Here is a 20,916-nt window from a genome sequence, read left to right on the forward strand (position 1 = left end):
TTCAGTTCCACCAGTTGTTGGTCAAGTTAATCAGAAACGTCCAGTTGTCAAGATTCTGGAGGAAGTCCAGCAGACAGGAAGTCATGAGGGCAGCAAGACTCCTTATCCCCCTCTCCCTCACTCGCTTCTTCATACTTCCAACAATGCAACAGATATATGATTAATATCAACTGGACAACGTGTGTTGTGTTGATTGTTGCAGCAGTGTCAAAATTATTATTATTATTGTTATTATTATTATCATTATTATTGTTGTTGTTGTTGTTGTTGATGATGATGATGATGATGATGATGATGATCCAAACAACTCGACCACTGCATTTTGATGATTAATTGATAATTATTATTATTGATGTTTGGTCCAATTATGAAGCATGTCCGCTTACTCCTGGAGAACACTGCCCTCTAGTGGTGTCAACACCAAATGCAGGTCCGTAAATTTGTGGAAGTGATGTCATATTCTACGGACGTTTCATTCTCCAGCTGCAAGAAGGAAAACATAACACGTGTTACGGTAATAATGCTAATGATTGCACGTGGTTCTGAAATAATATCATAGTGTTTGCACGTGAACATCGAACAGCACCAAAAATAAACTTCAAATCCAAATTCGGCGCTTCTGAAGGAATTTTATTTCTGGTAGGCTTTTATTTTGAAAAAAGAAAAAAAAAAACAACAGACGACCTAAGGTCACTTCCGGATAGCGCCTCACCCCTCCCCCGCCTGTGTGTCAGGTAATGGACTCCCAGAAGGTAAGACGACAGATCGATCCTTCGTGATCGATGACGCTCTCTCTCTCCTTCTCCCTCTCCCCCCCCCCCCCCCCCCCTCTCTCTCTCTCTCTCTCTCATATGTCAGTGCAGCCTCTCTCTCTGGTCGAGTCAGCAGCGTCTTGTATGGGGGATTTACAGATAACACTCTCTCTCTCTCTGGTCGAGTCATTATCAGTTTGAATGGATAATCAGTAGCAGGTCACGTGGTCTCTCTCTCTCTATCTCTCTCTCTCTCTCTCACTCCCTCACTCTACTCAGCCTCTATGTCTCTCTCTCTCTTTTCTAACCTGGGAAAAAACAAGACCTCTGATTGAATGATGGTGATGACACTCATCACCACCACCATCATCATCATCTTCATCTTCATCATCATCTTCACATTATCATCATAACCATAATCTTCACATTTTTTACCATTATCATTATATCTCCATCATCATCATCATCATCTTCACATTATCGTCATAACCATCAACATCATCATCATCTTCACATTTTTTACCATTATCATCATCTTCATCATCATCATCGTCATCTTCACATCTTCATCCACATTAAGACTGACTGAAACGGGATGGATAGAACCAGCACTGATGATGATGATGATGATGATGATCGGACGATGATAGATGCTGGATGATCTTGACAGATCTGTCCATCACTGTTGTTGCTGCTGAGAGCTGATTGGTTGTTCAACAGGAAGCCCTTCGCAGGATCATCAGCACGTTGTCCAATAAGAATGAAGAGCTCCAAAACTTCCTGGACTCGCTGGACAACACCCTGACAGGACTGCAGGTCAGCTGACCAGCCAGCCAGGGGGCGGGGCTTAAAGGTGGGGCTCAGAGTGTCTGAAAACTGATGCCACTGCATATTTACGACAGGAGGAGTCATGCAAGGTGTCGTCAGACCTGGAGGCGGAGCTTGAGCTTCTCAGGACAACCTTAGAGATGAAAGGGGCGGAGCTTCATGACGTCATTAAAGGGGAGAGCCAGAGAAAAGAGGCAGAGCTACAAGTAAGAGACACTTTTATAGTTGTCCTTTTTCTATCTTTGAATTCTTCTTAAAACTTCTTATATTACGTTATATTGTATTATATTATATCATTATATTATACTATATTTGAAATCAATCTCAGTCTAGATCCTAGGTGTCAAACTCTGGCCCGCGCGGAAAATTTGTCCCGCAGTGTCATTATGTTGGTTATTGCTATTTGATTTTCAAATGATTTATTAGCCCGTGGGAAAAGGCTGCAAATAAAAAAAGAGTTTTTCTCTCTGACGTGAGTCTCCCTCATTTCTCTCGCTGGACTTCAGAAGCAGCAGTCGGAGGGGAAGTTTGCTCTTCTGTCGTGTCAAGAACTTCTCGAGTTTGCAAATCAGACCCTGAACATCACCTGTGAAGAGGAGTTCCTCAAGGTAGGTCACGCCCCCCAGCAGAAAACAACTGTCTCGTCGGTCGACCTGTTGTGAAACACACAAATTAAGAAAACTCAACGTTTCGTTTTCCACCAGGCAGCCAAAGAAATCAAAGAAAGGTTTGTTGCGTTTCGTTGTCTTTTTCTGTTGGTTTGCGAAACGTCGACGACTGTGTGAGTGAAGCTGTGCTCTGATTGGTCCCTTGCCAGGGTGACCATGGCCCCGGCCTTCCGGCTGACGGCTCGTCCAGCCGTGTCGGGCAGCATGTCGGAGTTCACCGTGGACTTCAGTGCCAAGAGGGTGGAGCTTCAGCAACTCCACTTCCTGCCAGGTGAGTGAGTGAGTGAGTTCTTCTACCTGCTCGCTCTGGTTAAGCCCCGCCCCCACCCTTATTTCTTTCTCTTGCATCAATTTTCAACTGCGAGACACTTAATGTATGAACACACAATTTGCTAAGGCCTGCCCCCCCACCCCACACTGATGCTGATTGGCCCTCTAGTCCCCAGAGCTCCTGAGATCGAGGCGTCCCGCTGCAGCGTCAGCGACAACAGTGTCACGGTTGCCTGGCAACCGGCAGGTGAGGCCGACGGTGACGTCAGAGTAGGCCGACCAGTGGAATCCTTCGAACTGGAATACCGCAAGTCCAGCGGCGACAGCTCACTGCGAGGGGCTTGCTGGGAAAAAATCCTGGACATCAGAGAATCGCACGTCACCATTTCAGGTCGGAGGGCTTCGACCGACAGAAGTGGCGGGCTAACGTAAGTTTGCTAACATTAGCGTGCTAACATTAGCATGTTCTTAAACACCTTTCAGGTCTCAAGTTCGACTCCGAGTTCATCACCGTTCGAGTTCGTGCCAGGAACAAGATGGCTGCTGGGGAATTTTCAGAGCCTGTGACCTTGGAAACCAGAGGTCATCACACGCACGCACACGCACACACACACACACAGACACGAACACACCTGACTCACTGAGACGTCTCTTGCCGTTGTGTTGCAGCCTACAACTTTGGCTTCGACGTGGCGACAGCCCACGCCGACCTGAGGGTTCAGGGTGACACCGTGACCTGGGAGCCGCAGGGGGTCAGAGGTCATGACCCCCGGCTGAGAGCCAAGGACAATAAGAATAGGTGGGATGGACTGACAACAAAAAAAGTTTCTTTTCATAAAACAAAGATCATTTGTGGTCAAGCCAGCAGGGGGCACTAGTGGGGACACATTTAGGAATTCTATGACTGGTTCTATGGTTCTGCTGTTTTTATTATTCAACTAAACATGCAGTTTTGTAATAAATACATAATTATAAATGTGTTAAGAATAAGAATGCCTTTATTTATCCCACAGTGGGGAAATTTCCATAGTTATAGCAGCATGTACAATGCAAAGAGAAGAATAAAAAAAAAAAATATATATATATATATATATATATATATCTTCAAAATGATTCACATACAGCTGTGACAGGAGCGAGAAGTGATGCTGCCGTTTGATTGGCTGACATTCACATTCAGGCTTCCTTTTTCACTTTGATGTTGTTGCCAGGCGTTGAGATCACAAGACTGACTCGGCCAATCACGCCTCACCTTTGTCAGGCGTCACTGCTGTCAGAGAGGGCATGTCCTCAGAGTGGGAGGAGCTAAAGTCTTCCTGTCTTCCTGCTGGCTGCCTTGACCTTTGACCTGATTCCTTCTTTGCTCTGTGTTTCTGAGTTCAGCCTGTAGTTCCCCTGCGTCCCGCCCAGGTACTGACCCTCGCAGCTGATTGGCCGCCACCGCCGTCACCACCATCTGCCAATTTTCATCCCATCAGTGTCTGAAGAAGCTCTCCACCCTTTGGCAGCTCATCAAGCACATTCCCTTCTTTGAAAAAAGCGCCCGATATTATTTTCATTTCTGAATATTTCCTGTGTTTCCTGCAGTTGTTGTCACACGCTGCTTCCACACTGCTGCTTCTCTGTGCTGTTGACTTTGGTTTTTCTCATCATTTTCTTGCCGCGTCATGTCTCAGCTCGACCTCACTCACCTCGCCGTGTCGTTCTCCCTCTTCGGTTCACTCAAATTCAGCTTTTAACTCCTGGATTTTCTCCTGGTTAGCAGCAGAAGTGCGACTCCTTCGCCCAGTAAGACGGCAACAGGTCGAGCTGGACGCGATCGCTTCGCTGGAGAGTCCTACACAGTGCTGGGTAAAGATGTCCTAACCAACCTTAATCAACCTTAACCAACCATAACCCACCCTATCCCTCACCATAACATACCTTCACCAACCATAACTAACCTTAACCAACCATACCCTCCTAACCATAACTATAACCAACCCTAACCCTAACCCATAACTAACCTTAACCATCCAAACCCTCCTAACCATAACCAACCATACCTTACTATAACCAACCCTATCCATCGCCATAACCAGCCATAGCCATAACTATAACCAACCATACTCTCTTAACCATAACCAACCATAACTATAACCAACCATACCCTCCTAACCATAACCAACTCTAACCATAACCATAACCAACCCTGACCAACCATAACCAACCAAAAGAAACCCTAACTGTAACCATAACCAACCATTACCCCTCCCTTCATTCAATTATTTTTGATTGTCTTGCAAGTTGGTTTCACTGTTTCACCTCAGAGTAGTGACTCACCAGGCCACGCCCCCTCCCCTGTCCCAGGTGACCAGGAAATGACTGACGGCTGCTACTACTGGGAGCTCCGCCCCCTCGCCGACTGGAAGTCATACAGCGTGGGCGTGGCTTACCGGGCGAGCCTGGGTCGCTTCGATCAACTAGGAAAGAACGGCGGCTCCTGGTGCCTCCACGCCAGCCAATGGCTGCAGAGCTCACTGGCTGTAAAGCACAACAACCGAGTGAAGACACTGGATTGGCCACTGCCTCAGCGAATAGGAATCTACTGCGACCACAGCAACGGTAGAGAATCTTTGTTCCATTTAATTTGGCTCATGTCATGTCTTGCTGTTACTTCAGGTCCTCCACTGTGATTGGCCCCTGTGACCCCCGCCTATCTCACCGCTGCACAGCCACTGGAAGATGACTGAGCAGCCGTCCGATCGGCGAATCACCACTCAGACACGTGAAGTGTCTCTGGTGGTCCAGAGGAAGCTGCTGCTGCTGAGAGACCCCCTCAGCTCGCACCTTCACTCTCTCACAACAAAAAGTGGCTGCTTTAGATAAAACTCTTCTGTGACCTCACAGTGACCATGTGACTCTGTCTCTGCACTGCCACTGGCTGCCAGTCACTCATCCTGTTTATCCTTTCAGGTGATTTATTTTTCATCGACGCAGAGCGACTTCATCTCCTTCACTCTTTCAAAGCAAAGTTCAACCAGCCGCTTCTCCCTGCTGTCACTGTCAGTACTGCACTGACACTGCATCACCACTGCATCACCAATGTATCCACACTGCGTCACCACTGTATCCACACTGCATCACCACTGCACATCACCAAAGCATCTACACTGCGTCACCACTGCATCACCACTGCATATCACCACAGCATCTACACTGCATCCACTCTGCGGTCACCACTGTGTTACCACTACATAACCACTATGTCCATTCTGTATCACCACGATATCCACACTGCATCACCACTGCATTCACACTGCATCTTAGGATTGCATCACCACAGCATCCACATTGAATCACCACTGTATCACCACTGCATCACCACTGCATTCACACTGCATCTTAGGATTGCATCACCACAGCATCCACATTGAATCACCACTGTATCACCACTGCATCACCACTGTATCCACAATGCATGTTCACAGCCTCAGGATCCAATCTAGCCTTTTTTATGAAATGTTTAAGATAATCCAAGGCTCAAAGCTGTGTTCCTTTCGATCCAGAACTAACTTTAGATTCACTAACTAACTACAAGACTAACTAACTAACCACTGCACTAAGACACTAACTACTTCCACTTACAACAGCACTAACTACTTCCACTAACTACAGCACTAACTACTTCCACTAACTACAGCACTAACTACAGCACTAACTGTGTTGCAGGTTTGGTGTGGAGGCATCACCGTCTCTACTGGGCTGCAGGTGCCAAGCTCCATGGGTAATTTCCTGAGCACCAATAGGAGCCTAAGCAGTCTGCTGCAGTAGGTGGGGGCTGTCTGCTGCTGCTGCTCGGTGTGATAAATGCCACGATGACTTGATGCAGTTTATGTTCATAGGTTATTACATCAACAGGCTGATTTTGTGATGATTTATTGTTAATGTTATTTAGACTACAGAGAAAACGTAAGATAATTTATAGCATATATGTAATTTATTTCAAAAAATATTTTCTTTTGCTATGAGTGAAAATCTGATTCAAATTCACAAAACTGTTGTGAAAATCAGGTTTAGTATCATTGTCTTTGTTGAATAATTCTGGAATTTTTTGAGTGATTTCCATCCTTTTGTGTTCACTTTGGAGACGCGCAGACATTCGGAAAGGCAATAAAAGTTTATTTAAATAACAAATATAAATAAAAGATACAAGTTCTTTCATGCTGTGATAATACAGAGGTGTGTCTTCAGTGTATTTGCATGCATTATAATACTGAACATGAATCATTCTGACTGCAAATATTTATGACATCAACCATTTTTTTTTTAGAAAGTCCTTCAAGCTGCAGAATCATTTATCAAAGTCTTAACTCACAAAAAAAGAGTTGCGGTAAACAATAAAACATACAGAGACTGAAGACACTCTGTCCCTTGGTCAAAGGAACCGCAAACATCATCACCAGTCAGAGTCATTCAGAGAAACAGGAAGTAGAAATCTTTCCTGAAAGGATCATCAATCACCATTTATCACATCATCACCAGCAGCTGACTCTGGATCTCAGCGGGAAGAGGCTGAACCTGCAAGGGATTCTGGGAGAAAGTGACGCCCTAGCATGGAGAGCTAATGGAGAGCAAGCAGCCCTGACTTCCACATTCAGAGAGAGAAAGTTACCCCTAACACCACTAGCATGCTAGCTATGTAGCAGGTACTTTCTGTGTGTGTGTATATGTGTGTGTGTGTGTGTGTGTGTGTGTGTGTGTGTGCACCTTTTAGTCCACCTGACAGGAAGTAGGTGGCAGCAGAGTGACAGTGTGCATAGTCTTCTGGCGGGAACATCCACAGCTTCCTGCTACAGAAGGTCCCAAATTGGACTTCCTGTAACAGGACCTCCTGTAACTGGACTTGCTGTAACTTAACTTTCTGTAACCGGACGTTCTGAAAATAGACTTCCTGTAACTGAAACTTCTGTTACTGGACTTCCTGTAACTGGACGTCCTGTAACTGGACTTCGTGTTACTGGACGTCCCCACAACCTTCCTCTTGATGGCAGCAACAAGTGGCGACTCGACAAAAACAAAGCAACGGAGGGAGAAACTGCAGCTACAAACACAACAGGAGGTGGAGGAGAGAAAAGAGGACGGGAACTGAGACGGCGGAGGAGGAGAAAATCGTGGAGGACAAAGAGGAGTTTCCGCCGCCATCCTCCTCAGTCTGACGGTCGTCAACACGTGCATGCAAGAAGTAAACTTGTTTGTGGGGGATGGTCAGAAGGTTCCTCCTGTTCCTGAAGGGGGCGCTGAGTGCCGACGAGAAGAGGAGCGGTGACGCTAAGCTAACGGCCTGAGATGCAGCATGCTGTGGCGGGGACGTCCTCACTGGGACTCCAGTTGGTCCTCCAGACTCATCAGGACCTCGTCCTGCTTCCTGGAGACACAAAGGCAACATGATGAAGCTCCACCAGATTCCGGTCGGGGGCTCCTTGTGGCAGCGGCGGCAGGTGGAGGAAGAGGAGGAACCTACGTGGGCGTAGTGCCGGCGGTGCTGCGCTCCTCCCGGCGGGAGGCGTCGAAGGGGTTCCCGAAAGAACGTTTCCTCAGCATGGTCCTCACCAGGATCTAAACACAATAGAAGGCAGAATGATACAATTCAAAAAACACCATTTAATGTTGGAGCAGCAGACGGCCAGATAAAATTAATTCAGATGACTTCGCCGCCAAAGGTCATGTGACGTCATGGTCGCCCCACATCATCTCTTGTCCAATCAGAAGACGTGCTGCTGCTTTGGAACTGCTTATAGAACTGTCCATACAGATATAAATAGTTGATTTTTCCTTCCTTTCTTAGTAGTTATTTTTATTTCATCTTTTCTTTTGAATTTTTTCTTTATCGCCTATTGCGGCGGCGGTGATCATGTGACTCACCACGGTGGCCAGGCTGGGGATGTGCTTGACCGAGTTCTCCACCTCCTCCTCCGTCACCTCAATCAGTGCGCAGCAGTTGTCGTCCTCGGGGGGGAGGGGCTCGGCCCCGTATCGGGTCACCCAGGGGTGCACCTGTTGGGACACGCATCCCTCGGGTCAGACACGCCCCTTTCAGATAAGACACGCCCCCCTCACCTAAGGTTGGACATGCCCCCTCAGATCAGATAAAACACACCTTCAAGTCAGGTCAGATAATGCCCCCTTTCCGGTGAGACACGCCCCCTTCAGATAAGACACACCCTCTCACATAAGGTCGGACACACACCCCTTCAAATCAGTGACTGATAGAAACTCTGGCTGATTGGGATCCATTGTGTCTAATATAAACAATTGTTGGTATTTTCTGGTCCAGAAGACTTCAGAAGGTTGAATCCACGGTTTGAGGAGAAGTTGCTAATTCAACTCTGCCCAGGTTAATCCTTCTGTTAACCTGTGAAGCAACATGTCTTTCTACACTGGTGATGGCCAGAAGGTGATGGAGCCGGACGACCTTCGACCTTTGACCTTCACCTTCATCTGCGGGATGGTGATCCGGCTCTCCGGGTTCTTGTCCAGCATCTTAAGCAGCAGGTCCCTCAGGTCATCTGAGATGTTGGTCCTGCCGGAGACACAGAAACCGAGTCAGGCGTGGGTGGGGCAAGCTGGAGCCGTCAAGGGCCTCCAAGGGTCTCCAGGGGATGATTGGAGGAGGAGCCTGAAGATGACCTACTGTTGAGGGATCACCAACGGCTGCATCCTGATCTTCTGGTGGAGGCCCAGGATTCGCTCGTCCATGAAGGGACACTGAGGGGAGAGAGAAAGAGAGAGACGGCTTCAGCTTTAGGTTCAGGTTCGGCGACACACAAGAACCAGACGACGACAACAACAACAACACAACTGTCACAGTGGCCGCAGTTCTCAGACTCACCACACCGAAAACAAAGCAGTAGAGAGTCACTCCCATGGCCCACACGTCCAGCGCCTGCAGACAGAGATGCAGTCAGCTGACCAGCCACTGATGTCGCACTAAAGGTCTGCCGGCCACAGGTTGGACCCTAGACGGACCCCAGGCCAAAGGTTGGCCCCTAGACTAGAGGTTGGACTTCAGACCAGAGGTTGCACACCAGATGGTCTCCAGATCAAGGGTTGACTCCAGACCGACCCGAGACCAGAGGTTGGAGCCCAGACTAGGAGTAGGACCCCAGACCAGAGGTTGGACCTCAGACAGACCCCAGACAGACCCCATACCAGAGGTTGGAACCCAGACAGACTTAGACCAGAAGTTGTACCCCTGATCAGAGGTTGGACCACAGATGGACCCCAGACTAGACATTGGAGCCCAGACCAAAGGTTGGACCTCAGACGGACACCAGACCAGAGGTTGGACCCCAGACTTTCACTAGGTCTGGTCTCCTCTGACAGACGAGCTGATCTCTGCTGGGGGGTGGCAGAGGCAGGGAGCGGCGGTGCTCCGGTTCCCTCACCTTTCCAGAGAAGTTCTCCCTGGTCTCGGTCAGGGCCTCTGGGGCCAGGAAGGCCGGGGTCCCCACTGTGCTGCTCAGCAGGGCGTCAGCCCCCTCAAACTGGTTGCTGACCCCGAAGTCGGCAATCTTGATGTGGCCGTCCTCTGCAACCAGCAGGTTGGATGGCTTCACATCCCGGTGGATGATCTTCTGGTAGTGCACTGTCACATTACCACACACACACACACACACACACACACACACACACAGTCACATGATCACACATACACATACACACTGTCACATGACCAGTTACAGTAACATGACCACACTCACAGTATTCCATTCCTCTTAGCAGGTCCTGGAAGTAAAAGCGTGACTGGTCCTCACTGAAGGGCTTCACTGATGGAACCTCCATCACAGCCCTGGACACACACACACACACACACACACACACACACACACACACACAAAAAAACACACACACTTAGCTCAGGCAGCCCGACAGCAGCAGTCAGCAGCTTGATGGAGGAACTTCACAACTTCACCCTTTTCTGACGAGCTCGAACACTGTGGGAGGAGACAGACGATGACATCATCGCATCGTGGGTGTGTTTGTTTGTTTGTGTGTGTGTGTGTGTGTGTGTGTGTGTGTGTGTGTGGTCGTACCCATGTAGAGATGGTCCTCACTGGGGTCGTCCAATACCTGCAGGAGGACAGAGATGTTAGTGCGCTGTAGGTGTGTAGCAGCTGGAGGTGTGACCCCTGCAGGTGGAGGTTTGACCTCTGCTGCTGGACGCATGACCTCTGCAGGTGGAGGAGACTCACCTCCACCAGTTTGACCACGTTGGGATGGTCCAGCTTCTTGAGGATGGCGATCTCCTGGTGAACCCTCTCCAGGGGCCCCTTGGCCTGGGCAGGACCCTCAGGGGCCAGTCTGGCTCCTCGTGGTGGGGGGCGGCCTGGTCAGGTCAACACCAGAGGTCAGAGTGAAGGTCATTTGAAGGTAAGACTAAAAGTCATTTGAAGGTCAGACTGATGGTCACTTTGAAGGTCAGACTGAAGGTCAGTGTAAAAGTAAGACTGAAGGTCAGTTGAGGGTCAGACTGAAGGTCACTTTAAAGGTCTTACTAAAGCTCAGTGTGAAGGTTATTTGTAGGTCAATTGTAGGTCAGTGTAAAAATCAGACTAAAGGTCATTATCTGTGTACTTACGAGGAAACCCTGCCTGTCTCATCAGCCGACGCTTGGACAGCACCTTCATGGCCTGCAAGAGGGGTCAGAGGTCAGTGTCTGACCAATTACAACAACATATTCAAGCGCGTGTGTGTGTGTGTGTCTTCTACTCACATAATAGGTGTTGTCGTCCTCATTGTATGCTAGCTTGACAACGCCGTAAGAGCCCTGACAGGAAGTAGAACCAGGGTGAGGGGCAGCTGGTGCACACACACACACACACACACACACACACACACACACACACACACACACACACACACACACACACACCACACACACACACACACACATACCTTCCCGATCTCATCCTTCAGCTTGTACTGGTTGAGCTGGACACAATCCTGGAAGAAGAAGACACAACTAACAGGAAGCAGGAAACACAACCACTGAGCTACACACAACAACAACTCTTTGGTGGCTCCACTGATGTTTCCTGAGCGACAACATTGTGTATTCTATGGAGCTACACACACACACACACACACACACACACACACACACACACACACACACACTTGTCCAGCCTCTGCAGCTAACAGTAGCAGCACTAGCTCTACAGCTAGCGACAGTTACAGCTAGCCTTACCTGAGCGGCCTCAACACCTGACCTGCTGCTCGGAGACAACACAACACAGACATGATGAGGAACACACACACGCACGCGCACTCGAACACCTGACAATACACACACACACCTGACAACACACACACTTGGCAACACACACCCAAAAACACACACACACCTGATAAAATACACTCACCCTCAACAACAAACACACACACCCACACACCTGAGGCAGGGGCAGCGCCACCTGCTGGTCCAGGTGTGTGCTCTCACGGTACCTGCAGGTCAGTGATGGAGACGCTGTGCGACTCGACGGTGGGTCGGCGAGGAAGGCGGGGCGACGAGTGTGGCGAGGTGACGGGCGAGTAGGGGAGCGATGGGTAGATGTGGCGCCCGCCGGCCGTGGGCGAGCAGCCGCCCGGCGAGGAGCGCTCCTGCAGCGACCACTTCCTGTCCGACAGATGCAGACGGCCCCGCTGCTCTGCCCCCGGCCCCGCCCCCACTCGCAGTCCCTCCCCTGCCGTGTGGGACAGCAGGTCACAGGAGGGGCCGCGGAGGAGAGGCGCCGCCTGCTGGTGGCCCTCGCTGCTGTCCATGTCCTCCACCTGAGGGACGACACACTGGGATCAGCTACTGCAGTACCCTGGTACTAGACTGGCATCAGGTAATGCAGTACACAGATACTCCCACAGGTACTAGTTATTGAGTCGGTTGTGGCTCCCTCAAGACAATCAGAACCGTCATCATGAGCAACGACACTTCCACCTCCTGGCCAGCAGGTGTCCCCCATCACTGCGGTCACATGGTCTGAGACAGGAAGTGGCGGGCTCTCACCTGGTCTGGGCCGTCGGCCCTGCCGGCTTCGTACTCTGTGACCACGATGAGAGAGTCCATGGCGTCGGGGGCGGGGCTGTGGATGGTGGTGGGCGGAACCGGGCAGCTGCACAGCAGGTCAGGCAGTGGCTGGGGGGCCGGAGTCTGGGAGGTCACGTGACAGGGAAACATGGTGGCTCCGCCCCCATGGGAGGGAGAGCGACACTGACCTGTAGGGAGCAGCACGCACGTCATGTGGTGACGGGGGCGGAGCTACACTTCTGGTAACATCAAACACAAACACACACACACACACACACAACCCTGAGAACACAAACCCAGGGGTGTGCAAACTTTATAACTGGTGGAACCACAATGGGTTAAAAAAAAAATGTGACAGAGGGGGCGGAGCAGCAGCAGCAAATGGATGGAGTTGGTGTTTTGGTGACCCACTTCATATGACCCACCTCATAGGAGGAAAAAAACATATTATGGGATGTATAGAAAACATGCTTTAATGTCCACTGAAAATTAACATGTGTTACAACAGAATCTGTGTCTTTGTGTTTTTGTAGCTCGTTATTGAAATGACTCTTAAAACACAGAAAAAATGAATAAAATACAGCTATTATATGACTTACTTAGCATTAATATAATTTCTTTAAGTTCAGCGGGCCGGATTTAAAAAAAACTTAACGTGCCGCCTATGACGCCCGGGCCGTAGTTTGCCCATACCTGCCTTATGTCTTCGAGAGAGGAAAAAACTCCTTCACCTGCTACCAATTGACGTTACAATCAAAGTAGGGGTCAGAGTTCAGGTCTTCGAGTGATACGACCCCTCCCCCCAACCGGAAGTCGCCTCTCCAAATCTCCCGCTTCCGCCTCCGCCCCCGGACCGTGTTGGGTCCGAACAGAACAGCTGACGGGCCAAAACATCCTAACAGCAGCCGCCGAACTGCTGCGGTTCTGTTCGTGCCTCTTGTTAGCATCGAGCTAACTACTTTTGTCACAGCCCGTCAGCCGCTTGTCTAACACAGGAATAACAAAACATACAGTCGACTGCGTGACACACACACTCACTCACACACACCCACAAACACGACGACATACGTCCACCTGGCACCACCTGTGAATCGGAGGGGCGTGTCCGGACGTGGGCCTCCTCGGATCCGGGTCGGGCAGCGTCTTCCTGGAGTCGGCTAGCCGCCACCATTAGCCGCAGCGCGGCTAGCAGGATGCTAACGGCGTCGCCGTCACCAACACGGCTGCCGCTGCAGCGGTGCGTCGGCGCGCCTTGTGGCCACAGCGACCCTGCAGAGGTACCGGTGCCTGCCGCTTATTACACCGGTCTCACCGCTCACACCTGTCCGGGAGCGACACCAGCAGGGCACCGCAGCTCTCCTCCTGAGCAACACCAACACACACAAACGGGCCTGAGCGAGGGCTCCCCCTGGTAACACCACGCAGAAGTGCAGCTCGGTTCCGATTAGCGGCGATAGTATCCAGCTGCGGACTCGCAGGGAGGAGACGGTTTCAGCAGCAAGAAAAGGTGAAACTCGAATACAGGAGTAGTGACTGGTAGGGCCACAGTGGGTTCTAAAATATGACCGGGGAGGTTTATTGAAAATGAACGACAGTGTTACAACAAAATCTGTGTCTTTGAAGCCCCATGGTTTTTAACTCTTTATTGAAATGACTCTTAAAAACACTGCTATTTTATAACCTCCTTGCCATGAAATTAACCATAAATATAATTTCTCCAAGTTCAGCAAGCTGGATTTAACGGACCATAGTTTGCCCATTCCTGCTCTGACAGGTTTTCTCACTGTTATAGTGACATGAACGCAACACAACTCCTCCTTACTGGTTCATTTTGCTGTTAAATTATCCAACATTTACAGCGAACCTTGAACGTATGAAACTTTACGTGAGACTTGCTTTCGGTCTTTGTGGAAGGGACTGTATTCTTCGACCGTGACTTGCGTCAATACACACACAGACACAACAAATGTAGACATTGTGGTGAAAACAAATTCATTAGCTATTTGTTCGAACATAAGACTCACTTTTACCCACCGGTCAGAGTGAAAGCCCCAAGACCCAAATGAATGAATGAATTGGTGAGAGAAACACAGAGGCCTTCGTGTGAGTGAAACGTGTTTATTTTTATAAAAAAAAAAATTAAAACGTCAAACATCAGAAAAGACACCCAGTCAGAGAAAAGATTAAAAAAAAAACAGTCTGTACAACAGAGACGCGGGTGGATGAATTATCGTCTCTTCTGGAAGATGTTTCCTCGGCCCATCCCTCCGCGGCCACGCCCCCTCGCTGCCACTGCAGGGAAGCACAACAACAGTCATTACGCACCACAACAACAACCAGTAAGGTGAAAGATTAGAGTTTTAGGACGATAGTTATTAGCCTTGGCTGCTAGATTCCACTGGGTTTGCCCAAAGAGAGACGCTCAGGTTAAAGCGGTCAATGTATTATGTTAACGTGTTCTGTTGCACTTGGAAGTGACATTAGCCCCTGGAGGCTGTTTTCAACCACCTTTTTGAAGGAATAAAAAGCTGTGTTCGAAGACGTATTGGTATATTTGATGACTGCGGCTTGCATGCTGTGATAATTGACGCGGTTGTGCTGGAACGAGTCAAATTATTGATAACTGTGGGACCTGCGGGTCGTTAAAAAACTGTGCACCACTAGTCTCTGATCCTGAGTGGATCTACTGGCACAACATGCGCGGCCGAAACGTAACAAAATACCGTTGTTTGCCATTGTGTATTGAACCCAGCGGTTCAGTGAAATGCCCTGGTTAATGCAACACACACACGCCGCTCTCACCTTGTGCTTTGAGGATGGCTGCCTTGCCCCTCCCGGCTCCAGAGCCCTGGTTCTTGTTCTTCATGCTCTTCAGCATGGGGGCATTCTTCAGCATGTCCGGCAGGATCAGGAAGCGGATCTTGCTGCCCCGGATGTAGACCTGCTCCAGCTGGGCCACGCGGCCGTCGCGGTACGTCACCGTGATGTTGGACATCTGCGGGAATCACAAAAATTAACATTTTTCTCTTCTTGTTGCTGTAACTGTAATTATGCAAAGATTTCCTCAATGTTGGATTAAAGGCATTCCATTCTATTCCACTAGTGCAGATAGTAGTCCAGCGCCACCACCTGGCAGTTCATGTTGTCCTCGGCCTCGATCAGTTTCCCCCGGTAGACCTCGCCGGTGTTGGTCTCGCACGTCACAATGTGTCCCTCGGCCTCATGCAGCACTTTGATCGGCACCCCGATGGACATCTTGATTTCTGGAAATCAACACAACCGTTTCCACTGACGCACAACACACAAAAAGCAACAAAAACTGGTCATGGAAAACCCCTCAAATATCCCTAAAAGGACACTTTTTTTCTCGCATTTACACATCACCGAACGTGATGTACGGGGTCAGGTGACCAGTTTTACACCTGAAAATCTCAATTACACTTTGTTGATAACTTTCATTTTGTGAAAAACTGTAATGGAAAGGCAGCTAATGAAGAGGAAACGGCACGAAAGAGCAGAGCAGTTAAAGTTTTAAAAACTGCAAGGCTCACGCGATGTATAAACTCTTCTGTACTGACTTTTCTGTTAGCAATGCCGCGTGATGTTTGCCGTTAATTTGCACGACAATGTGCACTCGCGTCCCATGGCTGTTTGCTCTTTTCTGCCATTGGCCTACTAACACCTGAACAGCTGATTTACGTGAAAGCGTCAGTTTTGTTTTCTTCAAGAAAAGGAATGAACTGCAACCAATCTTCTAAATTAAATGTCACAATATGAATTTTAATAACACTTTTATATTGAGGGACAAATTTTATATGAACTTTAATCTTGTGTTTATTTTGTGATTGAAAGTAGTCTAATTGAGTTTAACGTATGATGAATATGAATTATCTGTCTGTAACAAGTACTCATTAAAACCTTTGTTTCCAAACGATGGGTTTGTTAACGACGACAGTGGGAGGTCTGCTCTTTGGTGGAACGCATTGCCCCTCTTAAATCATTCAATCAATCAATTCATAAATGGATGGTTGCAGGCTCCTAGACAGGACACTGATAGTAAACAACTTAATTAGCGGAACTGAATTTTCATCTGGTCGTCGACCATTCAATCACGACCTCGTCCGCCGTTTACATAAGTCACCATCGAGTTTTAGTTTTAATCTCAGAACCGGTTTCAGTGAGACTTTAGTGTGAAGAAGCGAGTGAAATAAATCCAATGGGAGTACTTCCGGTTTGTCAGCGGGGTGAGTGAAGCGGCTGGGCCCGGCTACGTCCTGGCGTGCGAGGCTCTATTGTTTGGCGACAGCAGCGGGTCTATGTTGCTGTTCAAGTTTGATGCGAGAAAAACCTTCCCGAGAGCATACTAGCCCTCAACAGCACCTCCTTCAACAATCTGCGGCTCGATACCAATAAAGTTTTATTCAAATCACAGGTTTAGCACTCGGCTAGCGGCTCTTTAGCTAGCGACCTAGCTCGCCGACAGCAGCGACGCTAGAGGCGATTCTGCAGGCAGCTGCTAGTCACGTTTTACACCCAAACGCCGAAAAAGTGATAATAGTTTAGAGAACCAGAAGTGGAACTTGGACCAGTTCCTGGACGAACCTCAGCTACACCATTCATTCTCAGGGCAAGCGGCCCGACAACAGAACCGAATGGTGCCAGGAAAACCCGCCTCCCCCGAACAGCACCGAGCGAACCGGCTGAAACCATTCGCAGAATGAAATTAAATCAGTCGAGTCGTTACCGTTTCGTGAATCTGCCTCGAAAAGAATCTCCGGCGTCTCGACTCGTTTCTTCTCAACTCTTCGCAACGTGCAACCGTGCGTCGCTGCTGCGTTTCTTTTGGAGCCTTTTTCCGCCTACCCACAATGCCCTGCGGCTTGCCACCGGAAGCAGTCTGTCGACGGGCGATGGCATTATGGGACTTGTATTGTTTATATTTATTTCGCGGAGATTTTGAATAGAAGCGGACGGAGGACGATTTAAACTGAGGGAATGAAAGAAGTCTGGCTGAATTGAATTTTTATTGTTTATTTTATAAGTGTCTTATTATTTATTTGAATCAGCTTATTTTATTATTAGTTATATTATTAATTTATGTTTGTTAATTCATTCATTCATTCATTCATTTCAATTGGCTTCTTAAAAAGCACAATAACTGGAGCAGTGGTATATAAACATAGTGAATTGGTGCTGTGTTACTGCATGATTCAGAGACACACACACTGACCTCAGTCTGTGGATGACAGCAGCGTGTGGACGACAATAGTGTGTGTGTCGGTCGGCCGGCATCTAATGTGTTTGCTCTCTCTGACTCAGACGAGTTGTTCCAGTGAGTCAGACGCGGGTCATTTCATACCTCTTATCGCGTCTATCAAAAGAGCTGAAAAATCGAACTTGTAAATAACCCTGAGTCATAAACAGGCGCGTGGGCACACAGACGAGCTGCGTTCCCCCCGGGGCAAGCGCCGTCGAGCGTCGCCCTGATGTTGTTTTTCCCTCCATGTCGGCGAGTGTTAACGAGGACAGAGGAAGTGGCGGCTCAATAAAAGAGTCCATCTGATTCGCTTTGCCTGCGTTTGCATCATCGACCGGCAGCGGCTCAGTAAACAACTCAGTGTGTGCTCACATCTGTGTACCTGTGTGTGTGTGAGTTGATGTGAGTGTGTGTGAGTGCTGCACACAGCAACCTGCAGGTTCTTGATGGAGGTCCAGGCGTCCACAATTGAAGGTCGTCACTCTTGGAGGTTCAGGTGAGGTCAAGTCTGGAGCTCCAGGTAAGAAGATTGAGTCTGGAGCTGGAGGTCAGAAGGTCGAGTCTGGAGCTGCAGGTCAGAAGGTAGAATCTGGAGGTGGAGGTCAGAAGGCCGAGTCTGGAGCTGGAGGTCAGAAAGTAGAATCTGGAGCTGTAGGTGAGAAGGTCAAGTCTGGAGGTGGAGGTCAGAAGGTTGAATCTGGAGCTGGAGGCCAGAAGGTCAAGTCTGGATCTGGAGGTCAGAAGGCTAAGTCTGGTGCTGCAGGTCTGGAGCTGGAGGTCAGTAGGTCGAGTCTGGAGCTGGAGGTTACCAGGTCTCACTGAAGACCACCTCCACCTCCTCTGTCTCCAGCTCCTGCTCCTCTCTCAACATTAAATCCCACAATGCACCGGGGCAGCTGCTCCACTGAACCTCCAGGATCGGATGAGCCAACCTGGGTCTGGTCCAGGTCCCCATCCACCACTGTGATGCAGGACGAATCCTCCTGGCTGACGTGGGAGGAGCTGGGCGTGATGCAGGCCTCGCAGGGTCGAACGGCACCCTGGCGGCGGCAGCAGCGCACAACCTTCTGCTCAGGGATCTTGCAGAAGGCGAGTCTGAACTCAGACAGGCGGCAGGCATAGATGACGGGGTTGATGGCCGAGTTTGCGTGAGACAGCACGATGGCGGCGCTCATCAGCGTGTCGGGCGAGCGGCGGCAGCCCTGACACAGCCGGTGGTAGGAGTTGAGCAGGTGCAGCGGCAGCCAGCAGAGGGCGAACACGCCCACCAGCAGGGCCAGGGAGCGGGCAGCGTGGAGCTCAGCCCGCAGCCGCGACCGGGCGGCGGTGGTCGGGGGTGGAGCCAGGGCCACCTTGGGCCCCGTCAGACGCAGCTGGCGCCGCGCGGCCGCGAAGATATGGGCGTAGATAGCAGTCATGACCAGCAGGGGGAGCAGCACGCAGCCCAGGAAGTTGAAGTAGATCATGTAGTCCAGGGTGACCACGCCCTCAAACTGGCAGCGGGTCAGAGGTGACGGACAGCTGCTGCTGCTGCTGTTACTGCTGCTGCTGCTGCTGCCGTTGCTGATGGTGGAGTTCCAACCTGAGGGACAAGTCATGACCGTCAGATCACCTGCTGCATCATCTTCCAACTCACTCCAAACTTCACTCCTGACCCTCGGTGGTCTCCTCCCTCGGTATAACCTTGACCCCTGATCCTTAATCCAACTTTGACCCCTGCCCCTACTTTGGCCCCTGAAACTTGGTCTAACCTTGACCCCTGTCCCCTAGTCCAACCATGATCCCCCATCCTCAGTCCAACCTTGACCGCTCACCCTCGGTCCGTTCCTGACCCTTGACCCTCAGTGGTCTCCTCCCTCGGTCTAACTTTGATCCCTGACCGCCAGTCTAACCCATACCTTCACCCTGGGCAGTCTCCTCAACCCACCTGTGTTCCAGCCCATCATGGGTGTCATGCCGATGACCGTCGAGAGCAGCCAGCAGAGGGCGATGGTGGCCTTGGCCCTGTGGCCCGTCACCAGGCTGCCGTACCTGCAGTCACACACACACACAGGCGGTTCCCGATGATCCAGGACTAAAGGAACCTCGGTGGTCTTGCTCCTGGCTGCTGTGGCTTCCTCTCACCTCAGCGGGTTCCTGATGGCGATGTGTCGGTCTATGGCGATGGCCAGCAGGCTGAAGATGGAGCCCTGGGTGAGGACCAGGATCAGGCAGGCCATGAAGAGGCAGCCGTGGAAGTTGGCGCACAAACCCACACTGAAAGAGGAGAAGCGGGGGTTGGTCTGAGCTCCTCCAGGTTCTCCTGGTTCAGCCAGGGCCCAGTTCCTACCTGATGGTGACGGCGAAGGGCACGGCCACCAGGCCCACGGCCACGTCGGCCACCGCCAGCGACACCACGAACAGGTTGGTGATGGTCTGCAGCCTGGAGTTGAGGACCACTGCCCAGACCACCAGCACGTTCCCACCAACGGCCAGCAAGGCCGTCAGCAGCTCCAGGCTGATGTAGACCAGCTGGGAGCTCCTGAGCATGCTGCTCTTACACACACACACACACACACACACACACACACACACACTACTGGTCTTCACACTCAGGAAGCTGAAATTATGTCAGCAGGAAGGTGATGTCACAACTTCAGGTCCCCAGAGCTGCTGAGAACCAGAGCCAGCAGGCACACATGCACACACACGCACACGCACACACACGCACACGCACACACAGAGACGCTGGTCAGAGACCATCTATCTCAGAATGACAGCGACACAGTTTGTTTTCCACACGAAGTCAAAGACAAACGAACAAAGCAGCTTCTGTTGGAGGGGAAGTTCTCAGCCGCACCTGATAACACACACACACACCACACTGACGGACACACACACACACACACACAGAGGAGATCCAGTTCTCCTCAGCACTCTGTAGGAGGATCAAAGTGTGTGAAGGTCCCTGCAGCCTTCGTCCTGGTCCTAGTCTTGGTCCTTGTTCTGCAGGCAGCCAGCAGCTCAGACTCCAGCAGAAGGTTCCTCTGAAGTCGTACCGAGTTGCAGCAACTCTTCACAGTGACACAATACTGACGT

The 20,916-nt window shown here is 50.1% G+C and overlaps 4 protein-coding genes across 10 annotated transcripts; 1 reads left to right on the forward strand and 3 right to left on the reverse strand.

Annotated features, from left to right (window-relative positions):
• Positions 1-655: 655 nt before the first annotated feature.
• LOC142890223 (FSD1-like protein) lies at positions 656-6,732 on the forward strand. Of its 5 annotated transcripts, XM_076029110.1 has the most exons (13): positions 662-752; positions 1,473-1,568; positions 1,655-1,786; positions 2,087-2,188; positions 2,285-2,307; positions 2,398-2,519; positions 2,688-2,909; positions 3,002-3,100; positions 3,188-3,317; positions 4,281-4,369; positions 4,868-5,122; positions 5,474-5,562; positions 6,230-6,732. In XM_076029110.1, the coding sequence occupies exons 1-13, from the start codon at positions 738-740 to the stop codon at positions 6,329-6,331; spliced, it is 1,476 nt and encodes a 491-aa protein (XP_075885225.1). In that variant the 5' UTR covers positions 662-737; the 3' UTR covers positions 6,332-6,732. The 5 variants fall into 5 exon arrangements, 4 of the variants coding, with proteins under 4 accessions (XP_075885223.1, XP_075885224.1, XP_075885226.1 ...); XM_076029108.1 differs by having other exon boundaries at positions 656-752; positions 5,474-6,732; XM_076029109.1 differs by having other exon boundaries at positions 656-752; positions 4,284-4,369; positions 5,474-6,732.
• Positions 6,663-13,987, reverse strand: camkk2 (calcium/calmodulin-dependent protein kinase kinase 2). 3 transcript variants are annotated; one of them, XM_076029105.1, is made up of 17 exons: positions 13,650-13,987; positions 12,561-12,769; positions 12,005-12,331; positions 11,456-11,503; positions 11,274-11,327; positions 11,139-11,190; positions 10,753-10,886; positions 10,594-10,630; positions 10,473-10,494; positions 10,261-10,349; positions 9,946-10,145; positions 9,390-9,443; positions 9,192-9,265; positions 8,993-9,080; positions 8,423-8,554; positions 8,022-8,116; positions 6,663-7,925 (listed from the first exon to the last, which is right to left on the reverse strand). In XM_076029105.1, the coding sequence occupies exons 1-17, from the start codon at positions 13,750-13,752 to the stop codon at positions 7,874-7,876; spliced, it is 1,770 nt and encodes a 589-aa protein (XP_075885220.1). In that variant the 5' UTR covers positions 13,753-13,987; the 3' UTR covers positions 6,663-7,873. The 3 variants fall into 3 exon arrangements, with proteins under 3 accessions (XP_075885220.1, XP_075885222.1, XP_075885221.1); XM_076029107.1 differs by having other exon boundaries at positions 13,666-13,986; XM_076029106.1 differs by lacking the exon at positions 13,650-13,987 and adding an exon at positions 13,181-13,202.
• Positions 13,988-14,685: 698 nt separating this feature from the next.
• Positions 14,686-17,476, reverse strand: LOC142890225 (small nuclear ribonucleoprotein Sm D3). Its single transcript, XM_076029114.1, has 4 exons — positions 17,326-17,476; positions 15,711-15,844; positions 15,384-15,576; positions 14,686-14,873 (listed from the first exon to the last, which is right to left on the reverse strand). Exons 2-4 carry the CDS (start codon positions 15,834-15,836, stop codon positions 14,809-14,811), a joined length of 384 nt encoding a protein of 127 aa, XP_075885229.1. The 5' UTR covers positions 15,837-15,844; positions 17,326-17,476; the 3' UTR covers positions 14,686-14,808.
• Positions 17,477-17,606: 130 nt separating this feature from the next.
• On the reverse strand, positions 17,607-20,820 carry LOC142890224 (adenosine receptor A2b-like). The gene is made up of 4 exons (XM_076029112.1): positions 20,168-20,820; positions 19,963-20,094; positions 19,766-19,869; positions 17,607-19,420 (listed from the first exon to the last, which is right to left on the reverse strand). Exons 1-4 carry the CDS (start codon positions 20,365-20,367, stop codon positions 18,654-18,656), a joined length of 1,203 nt encoding a protein of 400 aa, XP_075885227.1. The 5' UTR covers positions 20,368-20,820; the 3' UTR covers positions 17,607-18,653.
• Between the last annotated feature and the right edge of the window lie 96 nt (positions 20,821-20,916).

The sequence above is a fragment of the Nelusetta ayraudi genome, unplaced genomic scaffold (genome assembly GCF_046127955.1).
Source record: "Nelusetta ayraudi isolate G7.1 ecotype Tasmania unplaced genomic scaffold, CSIRO-AGI_Nayr_v1 ptg000026l, whole genome shotgun sequence".
Taxonomy (NCBI): Eukaryota; Metazoa; Chordata; class Actinopteri; order Tetraodontiformes; family Monacanthidae; genus Nelusetta; species Nelusetta ayraudi.